The 16,185-nt window shown below is 41.0% G+C and overlaps 1 protein-coding gene across 1 annotated transcript; it reads right to left on the bottom strand.

The window, feature by feature from the left end:
- Positions 1–105: 105 nt before the first annotated feature.
- On the bottom strand, positions 106–16,185 carry LOC121528631 (5-hydroxytryptamine receptor 3A-like). Its single transcript, XM_041816147.1, has 9 exons — positions 16,108–16,185; positions 15,696–15,740; positions 15,477–15,586; positions 6,489–6,658; positions 6,232–6,392; positions 3,293–3,503; positions 3,019–3,198; positions 2,040–2,122; positions 106–324 (listed from the first exon to the last, which is right to left on the bottom strand). Exons 1-9 carry the CDS (start codon positions 16,183–16,185, stop codon positions 106–108), a joined length of 1,257 nt encoding a protein of 418 aa, XP_041672081.1.

Here is a 16,185-nt window from a genome sequence, read left to right as displayed (position 1 = left end):
TTGTATATGGATTATTGCCATGCATGTCACATGACAAAGGTACACAAAGCTACAACTTGATGGCAAACTCAAATGTTATGCAAATGAAGTCCAAGTCAGAATCAATTATTCCTCTGTAGAATTCCAGCAGTAAAACATGTAGAACAAAAACACACTGGCTGTGATGATGTAGAAAATAAAGAAAACTTTGTTGATTGTTTTGGTCATTCTGCTCCAGTAGCTGGGTTTCTCCTCTTCCTTCATGCTGCCGAGCAGCAGAGCCAACGATTTCAACACCTCCTTTTCAAATTCATAAGACTCCTCCTTCAGCTGGCTGCTGCTTGCCTGGAAGAAAGTAAAATCACATTAAGTTTAAACTCATCATTATTCTCTCACACCTGCAGGTTAGAGCTTCTCATCAACTTCGCTTGACTGTGCACCACAGGTTGCAAGGTTTTTAAGACAGTAAGTCCAGGCGAGACCAAAAGGGTTAAGAAATAGCTAAGGGCACAGAAGGTTAAATTGCCCCTCTATTACTGCCTGTGGCAGTTAGCAATGTCACTTGTGGATTAACTGGTGTCTGTAATGCACCACAATTTGAATAATCCTACTCCTCATTTACATAAATGTAAATGGCATAGGGTGCAGTTTGTGTGCAGTTAGCAATAGAATTCCCCTTTGCACATGATCTGTGAAAAAAAAATATACCAAAAGCTGCGCTATTCTTTACAATACGATACAATAACTTTATTTATCCCCGCAGGGAAAATCAATTGTCTGGAGTCTCTCTTATCTGTTTACGGTAGAATTATAAAGTCTAATTGCTGATGGAATGAAAGATTTTCTAAATCTTTCTGTCCTGCAGCGCAGGGATAGGAGCCGTCCACCACCGTTGTTTCTTTGGTCATTTAGGGTCATTTAGGGCAGTGGTTCTAAACTGGTCTAGCCTCAGGATGTGCCAACACCTCCTGAACATACAATTGTAGCACAAATATCTAAAAAAAGGTAAAAAATACTGAAGTTTGTATCATATTTGGAACAAAATGTGACTAAACAAAGAGAAGGGACAAGCATATCATTCTAAAAACCCTTAAATGATATGCATGCATAAGTCCCATGATAAGGTGTAAATTTCGATTGTTTTCTAGAAACCAAAATTTTTAGAAACTCAAACATAAAAGTGAGAAAACCAGTTATGTTTTCCTAAGAAAATGAGTTAAACGGGTTTAGATCGAAAGAAAATGTCTAAAATGTACTTGTTCTCACGGAAAAACAGAAAAAAATAAATGCCTTTTGGCTTTGGCCTCCTATACATCATGGACTTGTACCTAAAGTTTTTTCCACAAGTGCCTTAAAACAGCTCTGTAAAATATTTCTGAGGCTAAAACACAAATGCACTGTAAGAGATAGTGTTATGCCTAAGATATGAAGGTTTAGGTCAGCTCAGTGAACTGATGTATAATTGAGAGATAAGGCATTTAACACGCAAGTGTTGCAAGCTTACAAGACAACACATTGTATTTTCCATATATAGTCAATATTTTCCTCTGCTAAGGTTAGAGTTACAAGTGAGTGGCTCTTATTTGTATACATTGAGGAGAACAGCTAAGGTTAGCATTAGTAAGGCCAGGCCACGGCGGACTGGGAAGTGTCGTAATTCACAGGACTCCTCCTTGTCAGGAGGTGGTGCAGGATCCTCCCCTCAGTGTTAAAGGCAGAGACTTCTCTGTGCTCTGGAGCTTTCTTCTGTGGAAGCTCACTTTTTTCCAGATCTACCCAGCGCAACGGTGAAGACACACAGATGGGTGATTTTTGTGACATTTTGTAACTTCTTTAACATACTTTGGGTCAATGACCATTTAAGCTGAACTAATCCTCTCTTTGTCCTTCTGCCAATAAAAAAACAGCTGTAAATTCTGACAGCTCTGCGCCCCACTTTTGGGTCCCAACCCAGCAGTTGAGAATCACTGTTTTAGTGGATCTGCCCTTAAATGTAGCACTTTTCATATCTACTGAGTACATTAAGCTTATGAGCAAAAATGTTAGACTGAAATACTGACCTCTTTTGCAACCTGCAACAGTTCGGATGATGTTTGTCCTGAAGACATGCCGCAGGCAGGCACACAGGATTTCAGTTTCACATCTGCAAAGATTTATTAGACAATTTAGCACATATTCAAAATCATATCACAGACTTTATAGTAAACTGTTTCTTTTAGAGCGTCTGCTGGTAAAAAATGTCAAATTGGTCTACAGAGTATGGTTTACGTTAGCAGCGTGTAAACGTCCACATTACTGTTCTGCATGTGGTGACACATCTGAAGTATACTTTTATCTCAATTCTGAAGACCAGTACACTGCCAAACCATGCTGCTTCCACATGTTGTCTGTTCAGTGAGCTGGTCTTCATCTCAATAGTAAAAGGGGGCTTCAGCCAGTCTATTTTGGTACAGCTCACTCAAGTGATGGGTATAATGAAGCCCATGCCAAGTGCATTTTCCACCCAGAGTGCTGAAAACTGAAGACTATAATGGCTTTGTAATGTAAACGAGAGCTGTCATTGCTTATAGCGCCGACTGTGGACACAGGTGCTTAATCCTCACATCCCTAAGCTAGACAAACCCTTAAAATATATTTGAGGTATGTTTCTGATCAGTGGTTACCAACCCTCTTTCAAAAAGGCTCCAAAGGACCTGCACAAACCCCCCCCCCCCCCCAAATTACTGTTAAAAATGATCTAAATGTTGAGTTTTATTGATAATAACCCAACAGAAAAGGCCTACTTGCTCCAATGATCACTAGCAAAAGACCTGTTGGTCAGAATGGGTCTTGTATTTATGCTGGCTAATAAACGTGTGCAAATATAATTTTGACGACCTCAGTGGGGACAATGCTTTACAAGCCCTCCCAGGAAGGCCTTATACTCAGGTTGGGAACCAATGCTTTACTGTCCACTAGAGAGTATTTCAATGGGACCCTTTATTGTTTAACTCACAAAAAATATTTTCAAGCGTACCTATTAGCTGTTTTGAATCTCACCTCTTAAACAGTAATGGAATTTGCCTTTACATGGTTTGTCCTCACAGTCCTCACTCAGACTTTGGTCCTTACCTGACCTGCCCTCTTGGGATGCAGAAACCTTCTCCATCAGGTACATCACCAAAATCGTCTCCAGGAGGCTCAGCATCATCAAACCAAATACCCCAACACAGTAGATCGCTAAGAGAGGAGAAAGCAGCATTAAAGTGAACAACTACAAACTGAGTCAGTATCTTCTTTGCATGAAGAGTGGTTGAACACTGAAGAATCAAACCTATGAGTGGGATCCTGTCTGAAGAGGACGGCAGGATTTCATTCAGAAGGAGCTGCATCACTGTGACAGCAAGCAGCACAGTGACCTTGAAGCTGAGCTTCTCTCCTCCACTGTCTGAGATCAGGAAGGAGGCCAAGTCCAGACACAAGAACAACAGGACAGGCAGTATGAAGTTGACAATGTAGAGGACAGAGCGTCTCTTCATCGTGATCTGTGAAGTCATTCATTCAACAAAGGTAAAGTAAAGCAACCGCACACACTTACAGGTGTGTTTGTCATGCAAAGGCTGCTAAAACAACATCATCAACAAAATAAAACAAGGGAAATCCTACATTAGTGAGTCACTTAAGGAATTCCACTGTCAGCAATCAGTGTCTTCAGTCTCCATATGTTTACCGAAAGGCAAGCGACCTCGTCCACTAGAGTAATGCGCCGCGGCGCACAAGCCCTGATCAGCAGGAAGAGATCATGGGAGAACTGCGAGTTCACACAGGAATAGCATGTCAACAACGGACTATTTCACCTTTTGGGGTTCATTTATTATCCTTTCCAGTATAAGTCCATGATATTATTGCTTCCCACAATGAGTGAGTACATTAGGAAGTTAAAAGGTTAATGTTTGCTTAAAGGATCTGTGGTTGTATGCAAAATTCGTTGGCTAAATATCCCCAAAAGTGAACTTTTCCTCGTCAATGGCGCCATTGTAGCTCTGTGACCCACTGACCTCTCGGTGACCCTTTGCTCTGGCTGCAGGATGAGATATAGTGTTGATATAGTGATGATTTACGATCGGGAGTCTGTGCATTGTGTTTTATTTTGAAAGAACCAGATGTTCTATGCTTGTGACTTCCATGGTTGGTGCTTTCTGAACGACAGTGAATTTACGAGGTTTGGCAGTGGCCAGCGCTGAAATAGACCTGCAGCGTATCTGAAACGAAGCGGAGCGAAGTGCCGCTCCAGACATGCGCCGCTGCTGGTCTAGATCGCCATGGAAATGCTCTGATAGACTAGAGAGGGAGCGAAGTGCTACACAGTACGATTCGCCCGCGTTCCACGGCGCACGCTGTTCATGGAAATTGGGGGTTAGGTGGCACAACACAGAGGCTGTCCTTACTTTTTGGGATGTAGCAGCCTTAAAATTCAGGCTGTGTGAATATACAGGTGCATTCCCAGAAATCTAAATTTCTTGATTTTTTTTCCTGTGACTTAATTCATAAAGTTAAATGTACATTTATTCTATATCTATCTCATACAAAGTCAAACATTTTAAATCTTTTCAGTTCAAATGTTGATGATCATGACGTATAGCTCACAAAAAAACCCATCTTGGATTCTGTGCCTCTCTGATCTTCCTCCAGACTTTTGGACCTTGATTTCCAAGTTAAATTCAAAATTTAGTTTCATTTTACAAACAGGACTTTGGACCACTGAGCAGCTGTCCAGTCCTTTTTCTCCTGAGCCTCGGTGAGAAGTTTATGAAACCTGTGGCTCAGGATTGGCTTCACACCTGAAACACTTGAAACCCATTTCCTGGACACGTCTGAGTGTGATCCATTGACTACAGCCTCAGTCCACTCCTTGCGAATCTCCCATAAGTTTTTCAAGCTGCTTTTCTGAAGGCTGAGCTTATCTCTGATGCTTGTGCATATTTCCTTACCACACTTTTTCCTTCCAGTCAACTTCCCATGAATATGCTTTAATACAGCCTCTGAGAACAGCCTTTCAGCAGTGACCCTCTGTGGCTTACCCTCTTTTTGGAGTGTGTCAGTCATTGTCTTCTGGGCAAGAGTCAAGTCAGCAGTCTTCCACATGGTTGGGGTTGTGTTGACTGAACCAGAGTACTGTCAACTGTAGGGGTGTAACAGAAATCTTGGTTTGGTATGTTCCTCGGTTTTGAAGTCACGGTTCGATATGGTTATTGAAGCAGATATATATATATATATACACAGTATATATTTTTAAATTAAATTGTATCAAAATAAATAGGCTGAATAAATGACATTTAAATTATTAATAATGCAGCGACTTCCTTCCAAAGGTTCTTCAATGATTAAAGATATTAATAAATAAATAAATAAATACTTTTTTGAATGACTAGGGTTTTTAATTGATGTATTGACATATTTATACCCATTCTTTAAACGCCAGAAATTCCCAGCCCACTTGAATGCATCATCATACAACCATGCGTTAGCTTGTTAAGTATGCAAGTTAGTGTCTACCCTGCTGACTTCAACACAGACTTCAGCACTGGATTATTTTATTAACCAATGAGACCTACTACAAAGTTTGGGAGGACATTTCACAGCCCATCTTGGCGGAGAAAGAGGTTAGAGCTGTGTGAAGTCTGAGGATAACTTTACTTTTGACGCAGCTGCAGACATGAAGGAGTCTCCTCCTCTTCTCCTCCAAGGCAGTTGAAGGTAGAATTAATTTGATTCACAGAGCCAGAGCACCGCCGTTATAATAAAAACGATCTTAAAGAATAGGGAATTCATAACCGGCTGGTGAGACTTTGTTGTTCCTCCTCGTTACAGTGACGTTCTTGTTTGAGTGGAGGTTTTTCAAATGCTTTGATTGATCTGCTGGACGATGTGCTGTCAGTGACACAACTGCTGAATAATGTCAGCGCTACTGTTGTTGTCTTTGTCCACTCTTGTATTTTACTGGGAAACAAAGTGTTCCTAAACAGGACACTTTTGTCTGGGAATATTCAGGCCGTTGCTGTCGTTTACTGTGATTGTGTGGTTGCCAAGACAGCGTGACAGTGAGTTGAGTTCTGGTTTTCTGTCTTTATATGTGAGCTTCGCTCTACATGCATTCGTTCAGTACATGTCTGTACCGTACCAAAAGGCCCGTGCTGAATCGGTACGGTACGAATACATGTACCTTTACCAGCCTCGTCAAGTGTACATCTCTATGTATTCAGGGATACTTACACTGTAGATGATCATGCTTTGGTTGACACCAAAATTGTCAACAGTTTTGTACGAGTACGTCATGTCCTCGAAAATCCACTCTGACTGGGTCTGCATCATCTCAAAAGACCACTCTCTGATGTTTTCAGAGGAACTGAGCGGCTTAAGCTTTAAGTGCTCGTCTGTGGTGCAGGATACAGAACAAGCTGCGGTTACTTTGCTAGTAAAAGATGAGTATCATATTTGTCCTCTTTTAAAACAACAGGATAAGGACTCACCAGACTGTATGACAGACTTCAAGGAGAGTTTGCATTTCTGAGTGTCGAAGGGAAATTTGTAAACCTTCATCTTGCAACTGCTGACAACCACCATGTCGTTCCTCCATCTGACCCGGCCATCGTACAAAATGGCAAGATATGGACTCTGAGCAGCTTTGTCCTTCTCTGTCCTGAATATGAACAAACGAGAAAATTTTGAGCACATTGAGAAAGTTTCGTACGTGCACAGAGAAAAATCAGAGAGCAGTAGTTACACAAACAAGTTAAAGCAGCCTGAATGAGAGGAGAATAATTTTTGCAGGAGTGCAGGAAATGCAAAGCAGATGGATATGCCCATTTCCTTGTTTCTCACTGCCGAATCCATCTTGCAAAGCTCCCGTAGGAACTGTTTGGGCCCGGTTAGAAAATGACAGGACCAATCAGCGTCAAAGAGCAGTACTCTCAGGCGCGGAGGAGTCGTGACGTAAGCAAGCAGCAACAAGAGGCTGGTGCAATTATGGCAGAAGAGATTAGCGTGGATGCTTTTAAGTGCCAGTTTTATCAGAACTTGACAACATTTTTTTGTTAAAAGAAGAACAAAGAACATCATTGAGTTGTTTTCTTTTCAAAAATGACAAAATCATGTTCTGACATGTCTACAGTTGCCATAATTCACATTATGCAACTCTAAAGGAGTTTACTCCTTTGGTAGGGGCGCAGCTCGCTGGTGGTTACGTCACGTGTTTTGTTGCTCTGATTGGCCCATATATGGAGCTATTATTGTTGCAAAAGTATTTGCAAATGAGTACAAAGATGCACACAAATCCACAAATGCGTGTACAGATCTGCAAATCCATGTAAAGATCTGCAAATGTGTGCAAAGTTTTGCAAATTTGTACAAAGATCCACAAATGCACGCACTAATCTGCAAATATGTAGACCAATTTGTTAATGTGGACTTAGTTCATTTTGGTTCAGAATCTGCCTCTCAATTGGCTGTCATATACACATGACTTTTGCAACACTTGTACTGTGCACGATTTGTACTCAGATCCGTAAGCATGTACTTAGATCTGTAAGCGTAAAGGCTGGGTCTGTTGCCCTCAGCGCATGCATGTGTGTGTTAGACTAGTAGCATTGCTGTTAGCATCCTGGCTAACAATTTCCTCATTTTAGAGCTTAAAAGCTATTGAGCTTTTTTTAGTTCTGATATTGAAATCATGCCACATTTTAGCATCTTTTCATCCCTTTTTCACCCGGTTCTGCCACTTATTTCCATTTTTGCCATTTTTTCCCACTTTTATCCATTTTCAACACGATTGCCACTATTAATGCCACTGATAATCCATTTGCAACTTTTAACCCTTTTCACCACATTCAACCCAATACCACATTAAATGTTTTTTATCACTTGAATACATTTTACCTATTTTCACCTCTTTGTTTTGCCACTTTAACATGTCTCTGCTTTTTTAAAAATCAACTTTCAACCCATTTAAGCCACTTTATCGCCTTTTAAACCAAATTTTTCCCCTTCTTACCACTTTTAACCCAAATCTGCCAATTTTTATGTAATGATTAGCCCGTTTTTGCACATGTTCGCTCTTTCAACACCTTTTTTCCACTTTTATCCTATTTTTACTACTTTTGCCACTTTTAACCTGATCTTGCAGCTTTTTTCTGCCAATACTCGCCCATGTTTTATCTATTTTGATACTTTTTAGCCATGTTAAACAATTAACACCACTTTTTGGTCTTTTAACCCAGTTTGCTGCTTTATTGCCACTTTGAATGTATTCTGACCAAGTTTTTGCAACATTAAACCTTTTTGCCACTTTTCATCCAGTTTCTGCACTTTTGCCATTAAGCCCATTGTTCTCATTTTTCAGTGTCTCCAGACATCTTTTTGCCACTTTCAACCAATCTTCACCACTTTCTGCCATGTTCAGCCCATTCTAACCACTTTTTACAGCCTCTGATAACCAGTTTCAGCCACTTTGTTGCTTTTGGCCATTTTCAACCAATTTCTGCCCCCTTTTACCACATTTTTGCAATGTTTTATCAACTTCACTCCCCTTTTTGGCACATTTAACACATTTCACCTTTAACACAAAAAGACCATTTGTACCACTTGCCAGTTTTTCCTTTATTGTTCCACTATTTATGTCATTTTTATGCCACTTTTAACCACCTTTGCTTTTTTTTTTTTTTTTTGCCATTTTCAACCCATTTTGCAGCTTTTCTGTCACTATTTTCAGCAAATTTGAATCCATTTCTGTCACTTTAAATCCATGTTCACCACTTTCTGCCACTTTTTTCCTACCACTATCGGCCCATTTTCTCCCCTTTTCCTCTTTAACACCTTATTGCTACTTTCTATCAACAGACCAAATTTTGCATTTTCTAACCATTTTTTGGCCCCATAATTCCCATAATTAGCCCATTTTTGTCACTTTTTTTACAACATTTTTGCTCTTTCAACCTCTTTTTATCTCACCTTTAACCAATTTTAGCCACTTTTTCTTCCACTTTTGGTATTTTTTGCCTCTTACAACCCCTTTTTATACTTTTTACAAACTTTAAACCCATTTTCACCTCTTTTTTGGTCACTTTCAACCTATTTGTGCTACATTTTAAGCAACTTTTAATGCACTAATGCCACTTTGTGACCCTTTAAACACATTTCACTACTTTTTTGCCACTTCAAACCAAGTTTTCCTCTTTTTTTACCACTTGAACTCATTACCACCACTTATCACTTTTGCAAAATTTTGCAAATATTTGATTATTTTTCCACTAAAGATGTTAAAGTGTCCTCCACTTTATGTTTGGCATCCTGACATCTGGCATGACTTTCCAAATGGTTGAGCTCAATGTGCCCGCCCATGTTGTTATCATCATATATATATAAAAAAAGTAATTCCATATCAAGTAAAGAGGTTTACTTTTTGAAAATGGCTTCATTGTATTACAGCACAAATAAATACTAAGTTTGTTGCGTTGAGTGATTATTATTTAGGTTAAAATAAAATAAGGTTATTACAGCTTGACTTTATAATGAATCATTATTTTCTGACCTCCATGGACCCCCATTTAGCAGGGCCCCAGAAGCTCTCCCCTTTATTCCCCCTGATTTGCTGGCCTTACCTGTTGGTGCACTCAGGTGGGTTTACCTGCCACACCTACGACTTACTTCAGCCTCAGTTTTTGACACAAACATGCCCAAAAGTTCTGCACAGTTCTACATTTTAAAATGGACCGTTCTTAATAAAGCATGTCAGACATCTTTAGCCAAACATTTCTGAAAACAGCACACGCTTCATAATATTTTCATGCAAATTTAAACTCAGATTTATGTTTAGATGAGTCTTTATTGAGCAACTTAACACACGGCACAGACATCTGTGTGCACATACTGCATCAGTAACTTTCATTTAATATGTAAATGTTTTTATTCTCAAAATGATGTTTAAAGAACCATGCTTTTAAAGCTGATTTTTGTTTTTTTTATTTTTGTATCATATATAGTCACCTGTTAAGCTGCTGTCATGTTTTTAGTCTTTGGGAGGAAGCTGGAGCACCCGGAGAGAACCCACACATGCACGATAGATGATGATAACTCCACAGAGAAAGGCTCCTGTCCAACAGGGAGTCGAACCAGAAACCTTCCTCCTATGAGGCGTTCACCACCGTCCCACCATGCAGCCCTTCTTTTGTTCTAGTTTCATGACAGACAGTTAACAGGTGACAGGAAGGAGGGGGGAGTCAGGAGTCAGAGGTTGAGGCTCCTGAACGTCTTCTAAAACAGCTCAGAAATCCTCCTCTCTTCTTCTCCTTTTTCTTCTTCTGCTCCTCCAGCTGGAGCTCCAGTCAGTCCATCCTCTGCTGCAGACTTTCTGACGTCCTGGCTCTCTCATCCTCACTCTCCTTCAGAGTCTGCGTGAGGACGGTCACAGACTCCAGAAGAGAGGCTTTTTCTCTCAGCCAGTCCAGCTTCTCTGTCTCCATCTGCTGCAGAGAGTCTTTCAGGCTGGCATTTTCTCTGAGGAGTCTTGGTCTTTCTTCCTCCCACTCGGATTTCTGGTTGACCAGATCCTTCGTTGCTTTTGCCAGTTCCTCCTCCAGCTTTGTCATTTTCTGACTTTGTTCACCAAGGAGGCTTGAGATTTCTTCCTCCCACTGGCGTTCCACTCTTGCCTGGTCCTCTCTGGCCTTACACAGAGCAGCCTTCATCCTTGCAGAGTCCTCCTCGTGTTCTGCCAGGAGATGGGATTGCTCCTCGTCATACTGGCTTCTAAGGTTTTCTAACCTGTCTCGGACCTGGTCTATCTCTGCTTTGGCCCTTTCGTCCATCTGAGAGATAAGGAACTCAAATTGTTGTTTCTCCCATGAGCTCTTGCAGTTTTTGAGCTCATTTTGGGCGTCTACGAGTTCCCTCTCTAGCCTGCAGACAGCTTCCTGGTGGCTTGTGATGAGGCGAGATCGTTCCTCCTTCCACACCAGACGTTGCTTTTTCTGGTCTGCTTTCGCCTGCTCCATGGAGGCCCTAATCCTGGAGGTCTCCTCCTCCCATTGGCGGCTTTTCTTCGCCAGGTCCTCTTTGGCCTGGCTGAGGGCCGCCTTAAGGGTGGCGTTTTCTCTGAAGACCTCGTCCTTCCTCAGGTGTTCCTTATTTGGCGCAGCCATATCGATCTCTGCCAGGAGGTGCATTTTTTCCTTTTGTGCCAGGTCTTCTTTAGCCTGGCTGAGTTCAACCTTCAGTTTGGAGTTTTCTGCACAGTTCTCCATCCGACGGGACCTCTCCTCCTCTAACTCCCTCCTCATCTTCTCCAGGTCTTCATGGGCCTGCTTGAGCTCACTCTTTAGAGCACAGTTCTCGTTGCCCAACCTCTCATTTTCCACCCATTGTCTCCTCAGGCTCTCGTTCTCGACGTTTGCCTGGTGGTTTGCAGCAGTCAGTGCTTCTATTTTTCCCACCAGCCTCTTCTTGTTTCGCTCCCACCTCTCCCTTTGGCTCTGCAGGGCCATGTTAGCCCGGGACAGCGAACCTTTCAGTCCAAGGTTCTCGTTTCTGATCTTGGCAAGGCAGTCCTCCGTCCCCTCCTTCACCCCTTCTGCCCCTGCTGTGGCCTGTTTTGTCAGGACCTCAGCATAGAGCAGGCGCAGGTCTGAGGAAACTTTGGCTGCCTGCCCCTCTGGCTGCTGCTCACGCTCCTTCGTCCCCAGTTTCACCACGTCTGCCCATGCTTTGGCTGTTTTTACTGGGACCTCAGCATGGAGCAGAAGCGTGTCTGAGGAGACTTTGGCCTGACCCTCTGGCTTCTGCTCACATTCAGGGAATTGAACCGGGGCCTGGTCGGTCTCCTGAAACTTGTTGTCTGCAGCCACAGACTGAATATTTTCAGGAGGCTCTTCTCTAGTAGACTGCTGAGCCGGCACAGACTCCCTGAGCTGCAGCATCTCTCTAGGTCTTAGTGAAAATGTGAATCCTGCAAAGTCTTTACAATTGATTTCATCTTCCAGACCTGAAGGAAACCCAAAGCTGCACTGGATCTGATTCCAGGGGTTTTCCTCTTCCTCCCAATAGTTGAGTGCCTTCTTTTTTTTTTTGTTTTCTTTTTTGCTGGCTCTGGCTTCTTGACACTCAAAACAAATGACTCATTTTTGTCATTTGACCATGATTCCTCATGGGTTTCTGCAGATGTCTGAGACACCATGTCTTCAGGTGTCTTTTCTGCTGAGAAAGTTTGCTTGTGCTCCTCTGTCCCCATTTTCACCACGTCTGCCCATGTGAGTAAGTAAGTGACAGACAGCCTTAGGAATGAATGGGAACGTAGGAAAGTTAGTACTTTAAAGCTCTAAGTGGAGCTGTATTCTACAATTACCATCAGAAAATGTCTACAAGGTTAAAATAGTTTGGGTTTTTTCATTGGTTTTTGTTTTTACTATTACAGTTTTAATTAGTTTTTCCTGCTGGGTGCTGGTTTAGTTTCCTTTTTATTTTGCAAAATTCATTTTAGTTTAGTTTTTATTAGTTTTAGTGTTAGTTTTAGTTTTTTGGCAATATCAGAAACCTGTCAGGGGCGACACCCTAGACAGGGTCCTAGACTTAAGACAAAAATGACCATTGTGTGAAGTCTCCAATCAAATCAGGGGATTTAACTCTCTCCAGGCTTGGCCATACATGTCAGTCTGTCGCTGTCAGAGACTTAAACTAAGGAGATCTGTCTTTAATCTTATTTCATTTAGTTAATTTCTTAGCACAGAATTTAGTTTTAGTTAGTTGTTGTTTGTTTTAAAAGCTTCATTTTTATTTAGTTTTAGTTAAGTAAAATTATTTTTATATTTTAGTTTTGGTTAGTTTTAGTTAACTATAATAATCTTGGTCTATATATACTGAACTGTGATTTATTTTGAAAGCACAACAGATTTACCTGGCGCTGAGGAAAGCAATATCACAATTTTCTCAGGCCTTCAGACCTCCTGGTTAGGGGTGTAACTATCCAGTTATCCAATCAGATCAATAGAAAGTCAAAACATTGAATTAAACTGTCACCTTTATGCTTTTATTTTGAAATTCCATCTGTAGCATATCTGTAGACGGTTTCTGAAATGAGGGCACAAGGAAATAAAATTGTGGTACTTAAATTGTTTACTGTTATGAAATCAGCATGTTTTCCTACAAATATCTACAATGAAAATATGAATAATAACAATAGCAGTATAATACCATCACATTTCTTTCACACTGATGTTTAATAGAGTGTTACCTGCCTGCTGCCTCCTGTGTGATGAGAAAGGCAGCCTTGCCTGTGAGCCTGTGCTGAGGGCAACAGACCCAGCCTATCCGCTTACAGATCTAAGTACACGCTTACGGATCTGAGTACAAATCGTGCACGGTACAAGTGTTGCAAAAGACACGCATTTGTGGATCTTTGTACAAATTTGCAAAACTTTGCACACATTTGCAAATCTTTACATGGATTTGCAGATCTGTACACACATTTGTGGATTTGTGTGCAGATCTTTGTACGCATTTGCAAATACTTTTGCATCAATAATAGCTCCATACCCATAAAGATGTGACAGACAAAGTTCATCCAATCACCCTCCGAGTTTTTTTTTAAGGCTCTGCACTTTCCCAAACATGTACCATATGTATGAATGGTTAACAAGATGGATTTGCCTGTGAAAAACACAGAAACGGGCAAATCCACCTGCTTTGCAAGGTTAACTCACATACAGAAGTAAAAATAACAATTTCATTTTCCAAGGTTCAGTCATGTGTAGGCTGATCTGTGTATAAAAGCAGGCTGTGGCAGGGTAACACTGCTCAGGTTTCCTGTCGGGCTCAGTTACTATTATCGCAGATCGGGACAGGTTCGGTTCAGACATAAATACACTATATGGACAAGTGTTTCACCACACCTGTTTATTATTGATGTCAGGTGTTTCAATAAGATCTGGTGCCACAGACGTATAAAATCAAGCACCTGGCCATGCAGTCTCCATTTGCAAAAATTTGTGATACAAAATGGGTCGCTCTGAGGAGTTCAGTGACTGCTGGATATTCCAAGGCCAGCTGTTAGTGATTTTATTAGAAAGTGGAAGCGTTTAGGAACAACAGTAAGTCAGCCACAAAGCAGAAGGCCACATAACATCCCAGAGCGGGGTTAACGGCTGTTATGGCACATGGTGCATAAAAGTCGCCAATGCTCTGCTGATCTATAGCTGAAGAGTTCTGAAGTAGCTGGCATTAATGTAAGCACAAAATAGGTGCAGAGGGAGCTTCGTGGTTTCCATGGCCAAGCAGCATGCAAGTCTTACATCACCAAGTCCAATGCTAAGCGTGGAGAAAAGCAAATAGACACTGGACTGTGGAGCAGTGGAAACGTGTTCTGTGGAGTGACAAATCACACTCTGTTTTGAAATCTGATGGGTGAGTCTGGATTTGGTGAATGCCAGGATGTTACCTGCCTGACTACATTGTGCCAACTGTGAAGTTTGGTGGAGGAGGGATAATGGTACAGAGCTGTTACTAAGGGTTTGGGCAAAGGCCCCTTATCTCCAGTGAAGGACGATCATAATGCTTCAGTTTTCCAAGACATTTTGGACAATGCTATGCTTCCAACTTTGTGGGAACAGTTTTGGGAAGGCCCTTGCCTATTCCATTGTGACTGTGCCCCAATGCACAAAGCAAAGACTATAAGACAAGAACTTGCCTGGCTTGCATAGAGCCTTAAATTCAACCTCAGTGAGCACCTTTGGGATGAACTGTAATGAAGATTGCAAGCCAGGCCTTCTCATGCAACATCATAAATGCTCTACAGAATAACTGGGCACAAATTCCAACAGAAACACTCCAAAATCTTGTGGAAAACCTTCGAAGAAGACTGGAGGCGGTTGTAGCTGCAAAAGGGGCCCATCATATTAAAGTACATGTATTTGAATGCAATGTCAGTTGCTGTAATGGTCAGGCAGCCAAATGCTTTTGTCTATACAGTGTTTGAAATCCAGGCAGGACAAACATTTAGTGGAACAACACTCCTGTTCTGCAGGGTAAATCAATGTACCATTAAATTTTATTTGGGTACGGCATGGCACGCATTTATTTGCATTTCCATACAGCAGAAGTTGGAAAGGGTCCCCAAAAAAATGACCTGTACTGTCCCACTTTTTGACTCCCTTCCTTAGGGGTCCCAATCTTACCTGACCATCCCAAAAAGTAGGAGCTACACACACAACAATAACGTGTTGCAATGATGTCACGTCAGTGCACGAGTGTTCGGCTCCGGGCCTTTAAACATATATAAATATAGTAAAATATCAGTTTGATTAACCAGTGCAAGCTTAGATTGAATGTATTGAATGTTATTTTAAATACATGAAAAATTGTGTTGCCTTTTTTAATTTTAAAGGTTTAATTCTTTAGTTGTGGTTAGTAGTGCTGCACAGTTTACTGTATGCAGAGATGTGCTTTTGAGCAAATGTGAAAATGTTCAAACTTACATCTCTTCAATAGTCAGATCTGGTGTCCACACTGATACAGCAGGAACATAAGTCAGTGTAATTCCACAGAAGTCATCCGGTTCCCATAAAATAAAATCATCATTCCAAGACTACGGAGGGAAAAAAGAGAAAAAATAAATTAAGTTGAGTTAATTTATGTATCCCATGAAAGTAGGAGACAATTACTAATTTAATTACCAGTTTTTCCCGTAGACTTACCATATCAACCCAAATGTAAGCGACAAATTGCTGTTCCTTCTCTTTCTGAGACAAAAAAATAAAATAAAACAAAATAGGCATGTAAATAATTTTACATTGTGTTTATACAAGCCAAATTCAAGACATAGGACGTGACAGTTTGAATGGGCTCATGGTAATATGGCAATGTGCACATGAGACAGATATGTCATACAAAATCTAGAAAGATATAGCGGCACTTCAAGGCTTAATGATGAGTTCCTATGTGAGGCAAAATGGTAGAAAACACCAGAACACTGTAAACAACAAAACCACGGCCAGGCCCAAGACCCTGACTATCAAAAATATACCAGAATATAAACAAACATTTGTGATATTCTGTTGAATAACAAGAAAAATAAGGAACTGTCATATAAATCAATCAGGTACTTACCACATCCAGAATTGCATACAGCATTAAATCAAGGTAGATAACAGTGGTATTTTTAGAGTCTTTCACAGGTCGCACCAT

Source organism: Cheilinus undulatus, linkage group 20, assembly GCF_018320785.1.
Source record: "Cheilinus undulatus linkage group 20, ASM1832078v1, whole genome shotgun sequence".
Lineage (NCBI taxonomy): Eukaryota > Metazoa > Chordata > Actinopteri > Labriformes > Labridae > Cheilinus > Cheilinus undulatus.
Note: the sequence above shows the minus strand (reverse complement) of the source record. Positions and strands in the feature narration are given on the sequence as shown.